The sequence below is a fragment of the Aptenodytes patagonicus genome, chromosome 5 (genome assembly GCF_965638725.1).
Source record: "Aptenodytes patagonicus chromosome 5, bAptPat1.pri.cur, whole genome shotgun sequence".
NCBI classification, from domain to species: Eukaryota; Metazoa; Chordata; class Aves; order Sphenisciformes; family Spheniscidae; genus Aptenodytes; species Aptenodytes patagonicus.
Genome location: NC_134953.1, coordinates 33,627,104 through 33,644,875, shown reverse-complemented (window position 1 = coordinate 33,644,875; position 17,772 = coordinate 33,627,104). Strand labels below are relative to the sequence as shown.

The 17,772-nt window shown below is 40.9% G+C and overlaps 1 protein-coding gene across 1 annotated transcript; it reads right to left on the bottom strand.

Annotated features, from left to right (window-relative positions):
* Nucleotides 1-1,523: 1,523 nt before the first annotated feature.
* Nucleotides 1,524-11,178, bottom strand: LOC143160422 (opsin-VA-like). The gene is made up of 5 exons (XM_076338147.1): nucleotides 10,818-11,178; nucleotides 9,064-9,274; nucleotides 8,345-8,462; nucleotides 2,899-3,138; nucleotides 1,524-1,754 (listed from the first exon to the last, which is right to left on the bottom strand). Exons 1-5 carry the CDS (start codon nucleotides 11,176-11,178, stop codon nucleotides 1,524-1,526), a joined length of 1,161 nt encoding a protein of 386 aa, XP_076194262.1.
* Between the last annotated feature and the right edge of the window lie 6,594 nt (nucleotides 11,179-17,772).

The window sequence follows — 17,772 nt, the reverse complement described above, 5'->3', positions numbered from 1 at the left end:
ACGAAGTTCACCAAAGGCCGTTTAAAACAGAAGTCTGTCTTTATTACACCCAGGGCCTACTTTGGTTTTGTATGTGCGTAAGTGACATTTCGCTAAAGCTAAGTATATTGCTGCATGTCATTGTGTGACTTAAATACATGAGATGGAATACAGCCATGGAAAGCTGGCAACTTCTGTTCTTTTTCACTCTTTACAGAAAGTGTATTCATGTTGCACTCCTTGCTTCTGATATCAAAGGTGTAACAACAAGTTAATGATTTATGCCAGGATCAGGAGCTCAATTAAAAGTAGTGAGGATGTGACTTAGGCAGAAACAGGAATTTAAGGACTGAAGGGACAGAGACACAACTGCTCCTCAGAGGAGAACAGCAGTGTGGTGCCATTGGCTGCTGCAAGTTGCCTTCTGGGCTAGGATGTTGCTTGCGCTTTCTGGAGAGGCATGCCCTAGCTCAGAAGTGAGAAAAGTAAAAATGTGCAAATGGAAATACAGACATCCAACATGCTCCAACGTAATGTGGCCCAGCACATACATAATATTTGTATTCTCTAACCACTGATTTCTGAAAATTGTAATTGTTAAGAAGCAAATAATAGTTGTCACCTGGAGCTACATGGTCTCAAGAACATGATAGATCTTAGCTCTGCACAGTGCAGGCACATATGGGGAAAAACTTCTGTCCCACAGAGCTTAGTTCACAACTCTAAGCTGTGCTACTGGCCCTTTCTCCAGCATTCCTCCACAGTTGTACTTTCCTATACCCTACTAACTCCTCTTCTAAAGTTGAGTTAATAGAATAGTTCAGTTGGAAGGGACCTACAACGAACATCTAGTCCAAATTAATTTACTTCAGAAGTTGCCACAAGCACAGAAGATTTTTCTGGACAAAGAGGGAATGCAGAGAGAGGATATGAACAGCTCTTGATAGGGCTTGTTTTAATATAATAGTGCTTGGGAGTCTGAATGGCTTGTCTGAGCTGCTGGAGATTTTAGTGGCCCAGATGAGGTTCTCATCAAGGACAGACGTAAGTCCAGAAGCCTCTGGCTTTCTCTGCTTTTTTAGTAAAAATACCCAAACAAACCAAAAAAGCACTCAGACCTCTTCTTCCCTGAACCTCCATTGGTTGAAATTGAGTCAGCTGTGTGCTAGATAGTATTTTTTTGTCCATTAGCATATTGAAGCCATGTGCCACTTCATGCTTTTGTCCAGCCGACCAAGGAGCCGTCATCAGTGTAAAACTCTCCTATCCTTACTGTGTTACATGCCAGCATAGCAACACTGGGCTACCCTGATGTTATTTTCAGGAGCAAGCAGGCTGTGGATTGGGAAGAGGAATGCAGTGGAGGAAGGGACTCACCTTGTGGCTGGGTGTTTGACTGCAACTGCAGAGCCAAGAAACTCTGCAAGGGAGTTTGCATGAGTGTCGGTGTCCACATAATGTCCCCACTGACAACACTTTTTGTATTAAGTGACGGCAACAAGGAAATATGCTGTAGCACTGCATTGATGATCATATCTACCACACTACATGGGACAGATTTTGTTTTCTGAAGCTGCCAACTGAGCAAAAGATTGGCAATTTCTGTGTTCATCTCCGGTTTTCCTCTTAGAAACGGTGCTATGTACTGCCATGGTGGACATCTCACTGCCTCTTTTGTCCTGAGTTAGCATTACTCTCTCTGAAGTCGGGTTCACGTTGGACTCCGCAGTTTCTATGGCACTGCAGCTGAACATCTGAATCAGACACTTCCTGAACTAAAAAGTTGAAAAAAAGGAGATCAATCAAAACACATAAGGAATTTTAAAATATCTCTATAAAGCAGTCTGTGTCTTAGCTAAAACTCTTGGAAATTTTCTCATGAGTCGGTTGGGAATATAAAGAAATAGCCCCACAAAATATATTTGCCTGTGCCACCATGAAGATCTCTGAGCAATAATCACGTTCTAAAAAGACCCAGACTTCTGGAAAATCTTATTCTAAAAATATTTTTCCTCTTCTGCCTGTTACTAACCACATCTAATGGATAGAATTGATCATTTCTCCAGGCTCATGAGTTGCTTTCATATGCTAATACCCAGCTATTCAAAGATGGTTTGTTTCCATGTTGTTCATATCCATGAGCAGGGTAAGACCAGCATACATTTGCCATGCATTGGGAGATCAGGGTGCCGTCCATAGGATGTGAGACAAGCAATAGCTCTCCCTGCAGGACTGAATAAACAAACGTATTCATCACTTCTTAGTCAACAGTCACTTCACTGTTTTTCTTTTTTACGTTTATATGCTTATACTCTGCTTGATGCCACCACTCTTAGTAGCTACATTCATTGCATAAATCTATGCAAGTTTATTATCATGCCTGTTACCACAGTGAACACATATCACTCTGGTTCATCCCCTTGTCAATTCTTCTTCTCTGCATCCAATCCTCTGCCCCCATTCCAGAGAAGAAAGCTCCCTGTCCCGTAGGCACATGTGATGCTTCTACACTCCCTGTACCTGCAACCATAAATGCAGCATTTCCCCTGACACAAATTCAAGCTTTTGGAAACTTCCACCCCACCTCAAAATCAACTCACTGGTGTTGCATTCCTAAAGAATTATAAAAATGTACTGGGACGGTCTTGAAAATAGAATTTTCATACAGAAAACTAACTGATGTTCACTAAGGGCTGATTTTCCTTTATAATATCTAAACCTAATAATTACTAATGTTCATGTTTTAACAACGCACAGAGGCTTACGCTATCTTCCAGTAGGTAGATATACAGTGATTTCCTTTTTAGTTCTAAATGCTGGATATTGCCATGCTAGTTAGGTAGGTAGAAATAATTCATTATAAAGCAAGAAAAAATAACAAAATATGAGTGTTAAAGACACTTTGAGAGCATACAGTACCTGTTTGTTCATAAAAACATAAATAATTGGATTATACACAGTAGCTGTTTTGGAAAAGAAAGCTGGAATTGCTGCCAGACGAGGATCCAGCTCAATGGAGGGGTATGCAGTGACCAGGATAGAAAAGGCAGCGTACGGCATCCAGCAGATTAGAAAGGCAATGATCATAACAACAACCATTCTAGTCACTTGTCTTTCAGGTTTCCTGGTAGTTCTCAGCCTGCGTTGCGTATCTGACACCTTTAAAGAAAAGATAGAAGATTCCAGAAAACAAACAACAAGGCCTCCAACCAGTGAATTTAGTGAGGAGGCTAATAATCTGCCACGCTCGAAGGAAAGACCTACTCTTCTTGAGTATGACAGCACATAAGGATGCTATTGCTGGACCACAGGGTGTCAATGTTACAGCTGAGGAACATGAATTACTGTATACTGTCATTATTAAGTTTTCCTTTGCCTAAGTATCTTTATATTTTTATTGTCAAAGTGAGAGCAAAAAGCAATTACTAGGGAAGTCTCTGTGTAGAAATCTAACTGCAGTCAGGCATGACTGCAGCCTATAGAGACGCTCCCAAGCTAGCTTCAGCCAAGCCATGAGGAGCAAAGCGAGGGCACAGGTTTGCTGTCCAGCCTCACAAAAGTTAATCTAGCTCAGGTAACTTGATGGGTGCTGCAGCAGCCTACCCCAAGGCAGTGCAGAAATACCTTTAAATTCCATTTGTGAGAAAAGTAAACCTAATGATTTTAGTCAAATCAGAGACAAGATTTGGTTTCTATTTAGAATGCCAAATAACAGAATACAATGACCCTGACAGAATGAGTGACTGGCAGTATCTCATAACAGTAGGTTAACTCTAAAAATATGAAATAGAAATTAGGGCTACCTTTTTGGGTGATACAACTCACCACACATCAGTAACTTCAACGGAGCTACCTCGGCTTACAGCAGCTCTGGATCTGCACAAAGCCTAATAAAGCTAGACTTCTTGGCTTGCAGGAAAGCTGACTGGAGAACATTTTGTCTATACTGGCAGGAGCAGTATCCCTTTCTTCCCCTTTTCTGGTCTTTTTGTGAAATGCATTTGCTGCTGTCTGGACAAACCAGTTTGTGTACAGCAAAATATAATGAAAACCACAATTCCATAACAAGGCAAATATGAGAAGCAAATACACTTTTGAACCAGCCTTACAGCCAAACAACTTTAATTTTACCTACAAAACTGTCTTCTGCACCAGTTGGCCCAAGCACAGCATTGTCCTTATGAGATCTTTTTACAAGTCCCAGCAGTTTCAGATTTCTTCCAAGTTCTCGTTCAGGCCACTGCCAGGGGCTGGCTTTAAGCAAAAGCTCTTGCCTTGGACCACAGACTTTTCTCTGCCAGAAATTTGGTAAGACAGGCTCACAGCTGCTGCAGTTGGCATCAGCAGAATGGAAATAACCCCAGGCAAGGTGGTGCCGGAAAGGAGGCTGAGCTGTCCCTGTCCCCCTCCACCAGCACCCAAGTCCCAGCCTGCTCCCAAGGCTTCACACCAAGCTGGTCTCCCCAGCCCTCTCCTGCTGCCTCTTCTTGGTGTACCTGAGCCCTGGCCGGCTTCTAGCCACCACATCCACAGGGTGTAACAATTCAGCTTTGGTTAACCTTTTGAGAAGTTTTCAGCCAACTCCCAATCTACCCCTGCCATTATAGCTACCCACAGTAATAGCAACGGTTTAACTGAAGGCATGATCGTGAATTAATTACTGAAAAAGAAGGCCATCGTGGTGAGTCATAAGCAGATAGTGAGCCTGAATTCAAGCACTTTCTCTTTCATGTAGCCTTTGCAGACAACTAGACGTCCAATATGGGTGTTAAAGACAGCACTCTGCTGTGGCTATGCAACCTCCTTGCCATGGGTGAAGTTTAGACCAGACTAAGTAGCAGCAACCAGGAGAGTCTGTCAAGCTCTGTGGTGCTTTCTGGCCTTCACCAGAAGAGTGTCTATGATCTAATGACACCAGAATTAAAGTGGGATTGGGGCATTTAGCAGGAATGTTCCCCCTCTTCCCCTCATCGATCATGCAAGCAGCTTAGATAGAGATGTTGATACAGAGATTATGTGATGTCAAACAATGTCTTTCTGGGAAACATCCTTGTTTTGCTTCTGATGACTTAGTGAAACGAGGCGCTGTTACATAATGTTAGCTTACATGGGAAGTAACTAATGATAACTCTGTATGGCTCTAGAGAAACCTGATGCCAAGTCTTGCAATAATACATGCTAATAAAGTAAGAATTTTTGGTGTAATATGGCCTTTTAGCTTTCCACAGTAAAGTTAGAACTGAATGGAGACATTTCCCCTAATAACCCTTGCACTGCACTCAGATAATTTAACATATTTAATACTCACAGAGGTATAGAAGCACCTGCTGGGGGGGAGGGTGTCCTTACCTCTGTAGAAAGTTGTAATTCGTGTCGTTTTTTAACAAACAGTAAATACAACAACAACAACAACAATAATAATAGTAATGAATTGTCATAGCGCTTACAAGTTCTTAGGCATCAATGAAGGCTGTATTAGGTGCTGAGCAAAGCTAAGATATTCCCTGCCAATATATGACATTTCTATAGCATTTTTTCATATACACTGTACCTACATAGCGAGCAACCCAGCCTCCCTTTCAGCAGAAGTGCAGTCACCTTGGGGAAGGAACACAATCTCCTGGATTGTGCTTTAGACTGTTTTCATCTTTGTCTCATATAAGCCTGGCCTTTTTCTGAGCTATGGCTTTTCGTGGATTTCTCTCTAAATCTGAGAACACAAAACTCATAAGGAACTATGTACTGGTGCTTTATCTTACAAACAAAGGAATACTGACATAATAATTTATCTCCATTGTAAACTGTTAATTAGATCTTTTCCTAAAGATTCATTTCTTTTATTAGTTTTGCAGTTGTAGTGAAAGCTACTATTGGCATTGTAAAGCTGGGGTCACAGAGACTGCGGGACTAGCAGACTTTACTAAGACAAAACAATGCCACTCAGGACAAAGTCCGCACTATGGTGACCATGGGACACGGCAGTCAAAATCCGGGAAGAGGGTGGGTTGCAAACATCAAGACGGCAGTTCTGGTGCCTGGGTCTCTCTCTGTTCACTGTAGTCACATTTTTAAAAATTAGCTTAGTTGTGAGATACAGCCTTATGACAATTCATTATAAATTTACAGAATATATCACAGCCAGTTAGCTTTTCTACACCAGACTTTTAAGTTGTTAAAAGTCATAGAGGCCAACTCAGACAGTTACATCTCTCTGTAAAAGCCAACAAAAGCCAAAGGCAAGGACTGGCACAAGCCAGACAGCTACAGCTAAATAATTTGTGATGAGGCGCCCTGAGGCCGCCGCAGCGTTTCCTGGCTGTGTGGTCCGCCAGGTCACTGAGCTGCAAGGGGAGTGTGAAACACACAACTTACCGAGCAGTGTGATTTTTTTTTTTAATATTACTGCTATTCTTTCTGGATAATGGAGAGAGGAGTGAGAAAGGCAGCCTAGCAAGATCACACCACACGGCTCCAGGCCAATGCTGGGACCTACTACATGGCACAGATCAGTCTTCCAGAAGACATCCTGACCTGACCCAAATGGCAAGATGGACCGTTCACTGGCTTCTGCTGTGACTGACAGTGACATTTTCCTTCATTGCCTCCCATGTTCCTCATCTCACCTGCTTTCTTTTTAACTTGCAGCCTCTTAGGTGACTGCAAGGGAAGGAAATGGCCCTTTTTGTGCACCTCCTGAAGCATCGGAGTAGCACATTAGCCACTGCTCTGGCAGACCCATCACAGTGCTGGATGCTTGGCAAGTGGTCTCGTTTCCCTCACATCCCCTCTGTTGGGTTAACATCCCTCCCTTTCATGCCAGGCCGCCAGGCCACCCTGGGGTCTCCCTCCCAGGGACAGTCTCCTGGAAGTGGCCCTTTCCCATCCCTGCAGGGTAGGGCTGCCCAGATCTGCTGTGACCGCCAGTCCGCAGGGAGGGACACCTGCCACCCTCTGCGCATGCCCCCAGCAGGGGTGCCCCAGGCAGGAGTGGGAGCCCCGCGAGGCGGCTGGCCTGGGGTGGCTGTCCTCCCCGTCTCAAGCCAAGCGGCAGAGCTCCTTCCCTAAGGAGCGCATCGCCCTCCCGGGCAGCAGTGAGAGGGCTGCATCAGCAGCGGGGAGGTCTGGCCCCCCTGCGCTCTCTCTTCATTTCTTTTCCTCTTCAGGTAGGTTAGGACAGGGAAAAATAAAATACTAATAAAAGTTCTGGAGATTCAGAATAACAGAATCATAGTTTTACAAGTTATCTTAGGAGAGACTGCATCATCAACAATGATTTTCTTCAAGCATCTCCATATCTTGTAATTCATGTCCCCCACCTTCGCACCAACAGACACTGCTACCTCACCATGAACGCTGTGAGCAGCAATGCACCTGTGCTGCAGTTCACATTCAACTTGGGAAACTTCTTGTGTTTAATACTGAAATCAACCTCTCCCAGCCATTTAACCTTCTCTCCCCTAAATGCATCCTGGAGGAAATAAAGAAAAATCGGTTTAGAGGAATCACGATGTCACCTGAAGTATGCATGTGCCAATCTGTATTTTCTAATGAGAAAATAAAATATTTTTTGCATTTCCCTTCTGTTTTGTTTTACTTAGAGAGAATGACACTCAGAATAAATATAACCATTTGACTATCCCAAATACTTTAAAAACATCAGTAAATTGAAGAAATTTACTGAATTTATTACTGAAGCAATAAGACAAGGCAGCTTTGCAGTAAATAGAAATAACAATATTGTCCCAAAATATTGTCCTAAATAGGAATTTTCCTATTCTATTGTCATCTTCTTTTTCACTTTTTGCAGATTCTCTTTTGGATCTGGTCAATATAATCATTAAATAAAATTCAAAAGCATTTCTCAAGTCTTTTAAATTTTCCTCGAAAATCCAATATTTTATTTACTAAACAACATTACATTATTTACACATGATACATCTTATTCTGCATGTAAGTCTTACAGAGTATTAGCCAGCACTCTTAAAATTTTAAGCTAAATTTTGATTTACCTGGTTTGAGTCTTAAGAAACGTCACTGAATTGAAATACAATTGTAAATAAACCAATACTGGGTCATTCAGTTTCTTTATTTATGAGGCAGGCATTCTTTCATTTGTATGATGTTTGGCTAATGAGATGTACTGGTAAGTGATGCAAACTGCACACTTTGAAAAATCATTTCTAACCATAGCATGAATTTCTGTGTGTAAGGATAATTATATAACAAGGGATGATAACTGAGTGCATTTGCTGCCTGGAAATTTGATCTGCTTATGTCTGATCTTTATATAAAATCAAACACAAAAATTCCAAATGTTTGCAGACATACACGTTTTAAAAGTTTACTCGTAAGTGCTTCTTCTTACCTTTCTTAGCTTCCACATCAGTTTTCCATAGGATACCAAAATCACCGATAAAGGCACTATAAAACAGGTGATGAAGAATGCAATAATGTATGTATGGTCGGTATAAGCGTCTGAGTACCTGTATAAAACACAAAATACATTGTGTATGTATTACTAATATGTGTTCTTATCATTTTCTTGAAGTATTAACTTTGCTCTTCAAAGCTGTCACTAGTATTTTTGCCAACTGTTTTTATTCCAAGTGCCCCTTTACAACTTTAGTCATATCACCAGATGGAGCCCTGGGCCATCTCGCTGGCCGTGGGCTAGGACAGGATCCCATGACCAAAGGACCTAGGCACAGTGGGACAGTTCAGGTGGGAAGGGACATGTAGTCCAACCTCCTGCTCAAAGTGGAGTCAGCTATGGGGTCAGACCAGGATGCTCAGGGCTTTGTCCAGTCTTCTGAAAAATCTGTCTCTTTGTCCTCTTTGAATCCTGACAAAAAGCACAAGGTATAGGACAGTTATTTCCATCAGGGCTGGAAGCTCCTCCCTTTAGAAATTTTTTTTTTTAAATCTGTTCTTGGCAAATTTTGCTCAGTTTTGTTACAACTTTCTTTACATCCATTTTTGCAGAGATGTACATCATCTTTAAACCTTTCCTTCAAATTCCTGCCCCTGAGATGTCCTGAGCTGCAAGTTTCATTTCTTTACCATATTCTGCAAGAGTGGCCTTACCAGTTAGGCTCACAAGTAGTTCCAATACTACTGGTGGTGTAACTGCTCCAACCCATTGTTGGTGGAATGGTCCAAATGAAGGAAAAGGTCCACACAAAGGCAATACCTAGGGCTGCATGCTTCCCCCTCAAGCGCATATTTCCCAATGGGTGACAGATCACAATGTACCGCTCAAAAGCCAACAGAGCAAGAGACCAGAGAGCAACAATGCCTGTAGTAAGAAAACACAGTCAGCATCAAAAATTGGGTAGATTCACTGAAAAGCAAACACCATCCCACATCAGAGAATCACAGAATTGTTTAGGTTGAAAGGCATCTCTGGAGGTCATCTGGTTCAACACCCCCACACACACTCAAGCACGGTCCATACAACAGGTTGTCCAGGACCAAGTCCAGTTGAATGTCTCCACAGATGGAGACTCCACAACCACTCTGGGTAACCTGTTCCAGTCTTTGACCACCCACCACATCAGGCACCTTTTCCATCAACCCAAGTTGTGAAAGGATGTGCAATTTATGTGCATTATTCTAGTATTTATTAAGAGCACAAGATTTTCATATTTGTCTAGTTTGTCAGTCTACAGTATAATGACTACAAAACCAAGCAGCTGATTGGGCCATTTAACTTGATGATGACTTCTTTTTTTCATTTGGTTCTACTCTGAAAAGCTGCAAATTATGTGTAGCTTCCAAATTAACAAATGAAGATGTATCTTCAAAATGTTATCTTCGCAAGAAATGTCATATTTCAGACTGTCATAAAACTCTAACCTACAGACAGCTGCCCACAACATCAAATTATCAGTTTATTAGGTGCATATCACCTGGTTGGCCACCAAAATCTTGAAACAGCCTGATCTTTCTCCATGGGACATGGCTTACATGCCACAGATTGATTTAGTAGCATTGTCCCTCACCGACATTCCATCTGTGTAGCTTAACCAGGCTGAAAGCAACTGTGGGACTCCTTTTCAGGCTGAGGATCAGCAATGTGTTTGATTTAGAGCAGTGACAAGAGTTAGAAGGCTGCCTCTACTATGCAGCTTCAGAAACAGGAACAGGGAGGCAGGAATGAATGTCTATCTCAAGCAAGCAGGTGTCCCATTTTAAACTAATTTCCCATTTATTCTGCAGAGGTGTATTTACACACAGAACTATGAGGTGAGGATTTTCCCTTTTAGAGTAATTCTAATATTTTTTGTGTAGTTAGTAAAACAAAGCCAAGAAAAAGAATGACAAAAAGATGTAGGTGTGAGGGGTGACTGTTTCAGGTGTGTCACGGTTCCTCAGAACCACTGGAGCGTAGCTAACATATAACATAAGATGTTTCTATGCCCTGATATTTTCCACAGTTTAAGAGCAGCCACTCACTCTTTTTCTCTCTCTCTTATTTATCCATATACACACAAACCTAAATACTAACCTAAAATAGTTACACATAGTGAATTTTTTCCTGACATTGTTTTACCAAAAACCCCACAACATTGCTATTCTATTAGCAAGCTTTTTCTCATTATAGTAAACATATTCAGTGATCAGTATACATGTGACAAGCCACTGATATATGACAGAGGTAGTGATACATGTTATTCACCCACACATGAGATCCACTACAGAATATATGTAACTGGGGAAAGGACCAGTGAGTTCAAAGGCATGCAAGTCAGTGACGGGAAGCTGCAGGATAGCTAGTAGAATACATTGAAGGAAGTTGAAGGAAAAGAACATACAACTACAAACAAAATCAAGCTTACCAAAAAATGTGACAGCAAATCCTTCCAGTACACAAGCCCAGTATCCCATATAAAAATAACCTTTTAGATTGGTTAAAAAGCTGATAGTGCCACCAATCAGTGAGACCAGGAAATCAGCCACAGACAAATTGACTATAACATAATTGACAGGTTGTCTCAATTGCTTGAACTTAAAAGTTACCAGGATTACAGCCAGGTTCTCGGCAAGTGACAGGAAGGTCACCACCAACATTACTGCTGCCAGAAGCCTGAAGTGCCAGGGCTGGATGGAGTCCAAGGGACGACGGAAGGGATCCCATCTGGCAGGACCAGAGGAACTGGACAACAGCGACTCATTTTCAGGTGCTCTGAATGCATCCATTTTTTTCTCTCTCACTAGCAAAAATAATATTGTATAATATTGGAATTTCTAATCTGTAAATAATATTCAGGATTAAAAGGAGAAATTTGCTGTCTCCAACAGAAGTCTGAACAAATTCTCCATGCTTCTGCTTTCCAGTAATAGTCCAGGAAACAAAGTTTTGGTCAGAGGAAAGTTTAGTGCTGTGCAGTGAATGTGGGAACAGGGATGAGCGAGAAAATCTCTTAGAGCAACTTCTGCCCCTCTCTGCCAGTAGTCTCCTGCCTCTCTCCTGCTGCAGCTGTGTCTTTATCTGTAATAAAACCCAGCTATAGAAGCCGCAGGTTCCCTCCTTCTGCAGCAGCCAACAGCAGCGCTGAAATATCCCTCAGATCATCCCTACTCTGGGGAAAAATGAAACGTTTGCTTGGATCCCTCCCTGACCATTAGCAGTGTCAAAATGAAGCTTTCCTTTTGTTAATAGTGAGGGTGGTGCGGTCTTCCTCATGCCCTGCGCTGCTGGGAGCACAGCAAGGGGGAGGCTCCCACCTGACTTCTTTGTTTGAAAGAGGGCAGCCCTGAAAAGATTAACACTGGACTACCACAGCAGCTGTAAACTGGGCAGTGAGACTACACTATAGACCCCTGCCCACATCTCAGGCTAGCTTACAGCCGCAGAACTGAAGCTCCAAATTAACTAAGTTTTCTATGTTATTCAGTGGAATTTCAGTTTCTATCCGAGACAGTATAGATGTTATCCCTGATGAAGGCATAATGATTATAACTGCAGCTTTAGTACTAAAAACTCAAAGAAGCACAAAAATATTTTGAAGATAGAGTTTGTAAATACATGAAAAGAAATAAAATCAGTACGGCATGACAACAGACAGCAGGAAAATTAATAGCTAGTCATATATTTCTGATAAAAATAACTGGATGTATCTGAACTCTTTTAATAATCATTAGCAGTTAGGGTTACTTGTGTTCGTTTCCCAAGATGAGTAGCTCAGTCATCTCTGCACCCTAATGAGACACAATACTGTGACGGATATTCCAGTACTCCCGTTCTAAAGGGCTGCCAGTAATTATTCCACAAATTAAGTTGGATACCCCAAGAATATGGAAATCATTAAGCTGTGTTGTAAGTGAGATAATTCTTGGGGACCATAATTGTTAATCAGAGCCTCAGAGTATTAACCAGAGTCAAAAATACAAAAGCAATCCAGTTCCCCTCTTGGAGAGTTCACACTTTGGACACACACCATATACAACACATGAATAAACAAACAGGAGCTGGAGTGAGAGTGAATATGAGTAACACTACCTGTCCATACATTCCCTTGAGTTTATATTTGCTTTGGTTTGTACATGAAACACTTTGTTAACACAGGCTAAAATCTTTCGGTATGCAGGAATGGAATCAAAAGGGTCTCTGGACACTGGCAGAAAGAGCTATGCATCAGAAAATTTCAGAATATTTTGAACTAAAAAAAAATAACTCCTTCTTACTATAACCAAAATAACAAAGATATTTGTAAATAGTTAGTACATACTCAAGTGAAAAGGAAAGAGACAGTGCTTAAGCAGATCAAATCCAGTAACAAAAATACTGACAAAAAAATACTTATTCAACAGCAATATTAAAAAATTCCAAGTGTCATAAATAAAAGAAGGATCAACACACAGCAACATTAAAGTGCCTCCAGCCGGTCCTTGTATGGTATGATTCAGCATAGTTCCACTGCCTGCATACTACAGCAGAAGGTCTGGACCACAACTTTAAAATCAAGTTTCAATATTACATTGTTTGAAATTATACATGATTTTAAATTCTTGTGGGTGTCAGGATGAAACTAGAACTCTGAATTTAGCATACAACAGAGAAGGTAGTATCTGGACTTCTCTAAAGTACAAATCTATTGACTGTACATTGACACCCCTTTAAAGAATGGAAAACTTGTTTCCAGTTATTTTGGTTTTGTTTTATGCTGTCATATCGTTCAAGTTGTTTGTATGAGTTATGATTTTGGCTACAGTTTAAATGCATTCTCTTTTCTTATCTTGTGCTTCCTCTTTGTTTAGAATCTTTTAAAAATATTCCTATACTGTCTTGGTTGCCTGTTTTGCTTGTTTTTCTTCTTCAGCAGGTCAACTTTATCTCTGAAAGTGATTCTCTGTGACATGCTCTCTTATTACAACTTAGGGCAGTTGCACTTCTTCCAGCATCACGGGTTTGCATTTGCTACTTTGCTCTACATTTGCTACCCCTCTTGCACTGCAGGCCTTTTTTTTTTCTTGTCCAAATAATACAGACATGGATTATTTTTTTCTGCAATTTTGTTGTGAGACTTTTTTCTGAAATCAATATCAGATAAATTTAGAAAGACGAAGCATTGCCGTATGAGCACAGGGAGAACAGGACCATCTTGGGTCTATAGCCTCCATTTAAAAAGACAGCTGTTCTCCAGCATTACATCACAAGATGTAGCTCCTTTTATTAAGGTCTTGTTTTCCATTAGTGCCAAATTCCTTTTCCTGGACTTCCATATACTGAAAGTTTGTTGATAAGCTTGGAGCACAGGCAAACCGAGGAGTCCCTGTTCGTCATATCTCACACATCTGACTTACTGCTGTCTTCATTTTCTTGGCCAGAATTGAGCATGACTTGCCTCCTTAGCAAAGGTGTTCCTGACTAACAGGAATCTCATATGAAGAGGTAAGTTGGTAGACAATAAAACAGCCTCAGGCTATGGTTAAACTGCTGCTGGTTGGAGCAGGGAACATACGGTCAGTGAGGTGAAGAGGATGTGTAACTAACAGCACTTGTGTAATATGCCTACGGTAATTCCAGCTGTAAGACAAAATCAGGATGACAAGAACTGTGCTAACTGAGATCAGATCTGGTGCCTGAAATTTTATGTGGCAGTTAGTGAATTAGCCCCGAATTTACCATTCCCACAGGACACAAACAGGGAAATGAGCTATAAAGTCAGTGTGATATTTCAAGTGGTGCACTTGAATTGGTTCTCTCAGCTTTTGAGCATGTGATAGTCAGTCCCAAGATGCTGCCATCTAATGACAGCAGTGGCCTTCACTCCTCAAAGGAATTGTGAAAGATTTGCTTTGTCCCCAAGAAGGATTTGGTTTAGTCACATTTAATTGGAGCGAACAGCATTTTCTGCTGTACAGATGTTTTGTGGGAATCTGAAGCAAAGGATCTCACTTTTGGTACAACCAAACTGGCTGCTGTGTCAGATATGTGTGCCCATCTCAGTGACTGACCTGGCCACCCCATAAGTTAACTTCTATTTTGGGGGGAAAAAAAAAAAAAAAAATCCAACTAGGGATTGAGGCACTCATCATTTCTGTGATCAAATGGTGCTGACCCAATGCACCCACACAGATTGCTTCTGTCACACATGAATACTTCATCCCTTCAGAGCATCTAGCCTCTGGGCCAGTAACTAGGCTGCAGCTGGTATTTCTCCTTTGCCAGATACTGCTACGGATTGTGTTAAACCACTCTGAAGTTAGGAGGTCTGGCCCGAGTCCTCCCGTAGAGAAGTTGCGCCTGCGCGTGCCTGTGCAAACTTGGAGGCGGCAGCACAAGAGAGCTGCCCTCAGGTCCTGGCAATGGGATACCCCAGCTGCTCTCCCAGAGAAACCTCCTCTGCAAGGTGCACAAGGGACCACTGGCTGCACTGGTTTTGGGTGGTTGCTACAGAAGAAAGGCAGTAAAAGCTGGTGAAAGCTAGCGGGGAAGAACCAGATGCACCACGGGCAGGTGCAGAGTATGTGGCCTTCAGAGAAGCTGGCCAGCGAGTGCTGCTTGGGCTGGGTGGGTAGGGAGAGGCTTCAGGCGCAGAGAAGGGGGAAAGGGACAAAAAGAAGCTTGAGGGGAAATCATCAGTTTCAAAGCAGAGTAAAATTTCAAACACGTCAGGTAGAAATCAGTCTTACCAATTCTGAGCTGTGTTTCTTTTTTCTAAGTAAGATATTAAAAAACCCAGCAGCAAGTGAGGCTATGAATGACTTTGGAATTAAGTGTATTTATATTGATCTTTCAATGTCCTATATTTGATAATGCCATTCAAATCGCGTATCTCTAAAAGACATATAAGATTGTACTTCACTAAAGTATTTTTAAAAACAGATACAGTAAGGCCACATTTTGTTCTGCCTTCAGTAAGGGAGAAGCTGAAGAGAATGCACGAGCATTTAGTTAAATTAGAAATTAAGCAGAAATTATGGTGATTTATGCATAGAGACTATTACAGATTACCTTACAAATCTAGAAACTATAACTCTCAGATCACATAAGCAAATATGCTTTTGCTGAGTCCAATTAATCACAGAAACACAAAAGGGCTGAGGCTGGCAGGGACCTCTGGAGAGCTCCAGTCCAGCCCCTTGCTCAAAGCAGGGGCAGCCACAGCAGGTTGTCCAGGATTGTTTCTAGTCAGGTTTTGAATGTCTCCAGGGAAGGAGACTCCACAACCTCCCAGGGCAACCTGTTCCTGTGCTTGACAACCCTTACTGTAAAGATTTTTCTTATTTTAATTTTTTTTATCTAAGAATAAAAAATTAGATACCGTTTCACATTAATTATAAGAGTTATAAACCCAGTTTATTATGGGGCTACATTTAACCTTTTTATGCCTGGGGGGGGTTCAAGGAAAGCACTTGCGAAACCTAATGGCAGACTTTGCTTGAGAACCCTGTTACAGGACTGCAGTGATTAATCTCATTTACCTACTCTCAATATAGACCCATAGTCTTTTAGAACCCGTTGAAACTTGAGTGTAGGAAATAGGTTTTCTATTCAATGAAACTTCTGGAAATTTAGACAAAGATTGTCCTCCTGCTGCCTGACTAAACCAAAACCATTCGGAGCGTAACATCAGAAGTGGGAGCAGAGGAGTGAGTTGTTACTCCTGTGCAGTACCATATTATAAAGATATTGTAAAGTACCTTCATATAACCCATTCAGAAGCTTCTATGGGAGGATACTTCATCTAAAAAACAGCCTGAACATCCAAGAGCCAATGCAAAAAATCATCAGTAAAGTGGGCTTTTCCAGTCGATCAGGCTGTGTCACTGAAGCATTCGTTTCTAGGTGGTCAGTTTGCGAGTGTGCCTGTACAGAGAGTACTCCAAATGTTGGCACCTGTTTTTTTAAACTGATTTCCTCCATCCATTTTTTTTTTTTTTTAGCTGCAGTTTTATTTTCTTGCAGTTACTGAAAGTCAGCAATTACACATCTGAAGTCTGTTCTCAGAAAACACTGAACTATCATAATGGAAAAATTTTGTCCTTGCCCTTTTGAGTGACTTGGAGGAATTATTTTGCTCTCTTGCTCATTAAAAGAACTGGAGTGGAGATTTTCTTTTGTCAAAAGATAAAAGCTGTGTACCAAAGAGGCGTTCTACACTGGGAAAGATACCAGCATAGTTGCAGGAATTTCAGTAACCAGCAATATGTAACAAAGCTGGTAGCTAAACAAAACGTTTTATTAACTATGAATAAGAAACTAATTCAAATTTAAAAAAAAAAAGCACATACTGAGCATCAGAAAAGGAAATAATTTGTTAGCAGGCTGTATTTACTTACGACATGTTAACAATATCTTGCAGTTTGGGGCCTCATCTGAGCAGGTAAGACTTTGTTTAATTTATGATAGCACAGTGCTTTGCAAAGCACAGTTAAACCCAGTTCCTTGGGCATTACATAAAAGCAGTTAAGTAAAAGGCAATGATTTCATACTTTTACTCATTCTGACAAATTATTTTGTTGTCACTATGAAAGTTTTTCCACAGATTTTTGAGTTTTTCACCCACTTGCTTTCACATGATACTAATCTGTTAACACTCCAGTAAAAGAAATTGTTGTTTTAACAATAAGCAATAAAGTCAATAGGCATTGAAAGAGCTGACTATGTCACTATAATGAGCACAAGAACACTTTAATGGTTTGTTTTTCCTCAGAAATTGTGTATTCCCCAAAAGACCAGTGTGATTTGTTATCCAGTATATTCACCTGGCAGTTCAAAGTAAAAAAACCGTTCACATGATATTATGAAATCCTCATTCTGAGGGAAGAGGACTTAATCATGCAAGAAATTCTACTATCTTGAGGAGGATCATGTACATGAGAATCGTTAGTCTTAATAACCATTATTAAAAAAAGTTTGTTATTAGATACATCAAATACATTTTGTCTATTTTGCAGTCCCTGAAGACAGTATATGGCATTTGCCCTAAACTTGGTATTAGATTGAGACCAAACCTTTGAAGAAATCACGGTCAGAATACAATTTGCAGCTTTGCATTTGTCATTATATTTACATTTACTGTAAATATGATAAAGAAATTGACTTCTTGTCCATGACCAGTTTCATCAGAGCCTAAAAGTCAATATTCAAATAGCCTCTCACCATCATCTTAAGAGTTAGTGGTTTTCGAGAGGGATTATATGTAGAAGTTTTTCTAGATTTTTATTTCTGTAACACTGGCTGTCAGATACTTAATGATTAACAAGAGTATTTCTACATTGTAGTCATAAAAGAGACTGTGATGCAGTAAAGAGTCTAACCTAGCAGTCACATCAGCGTCTGTG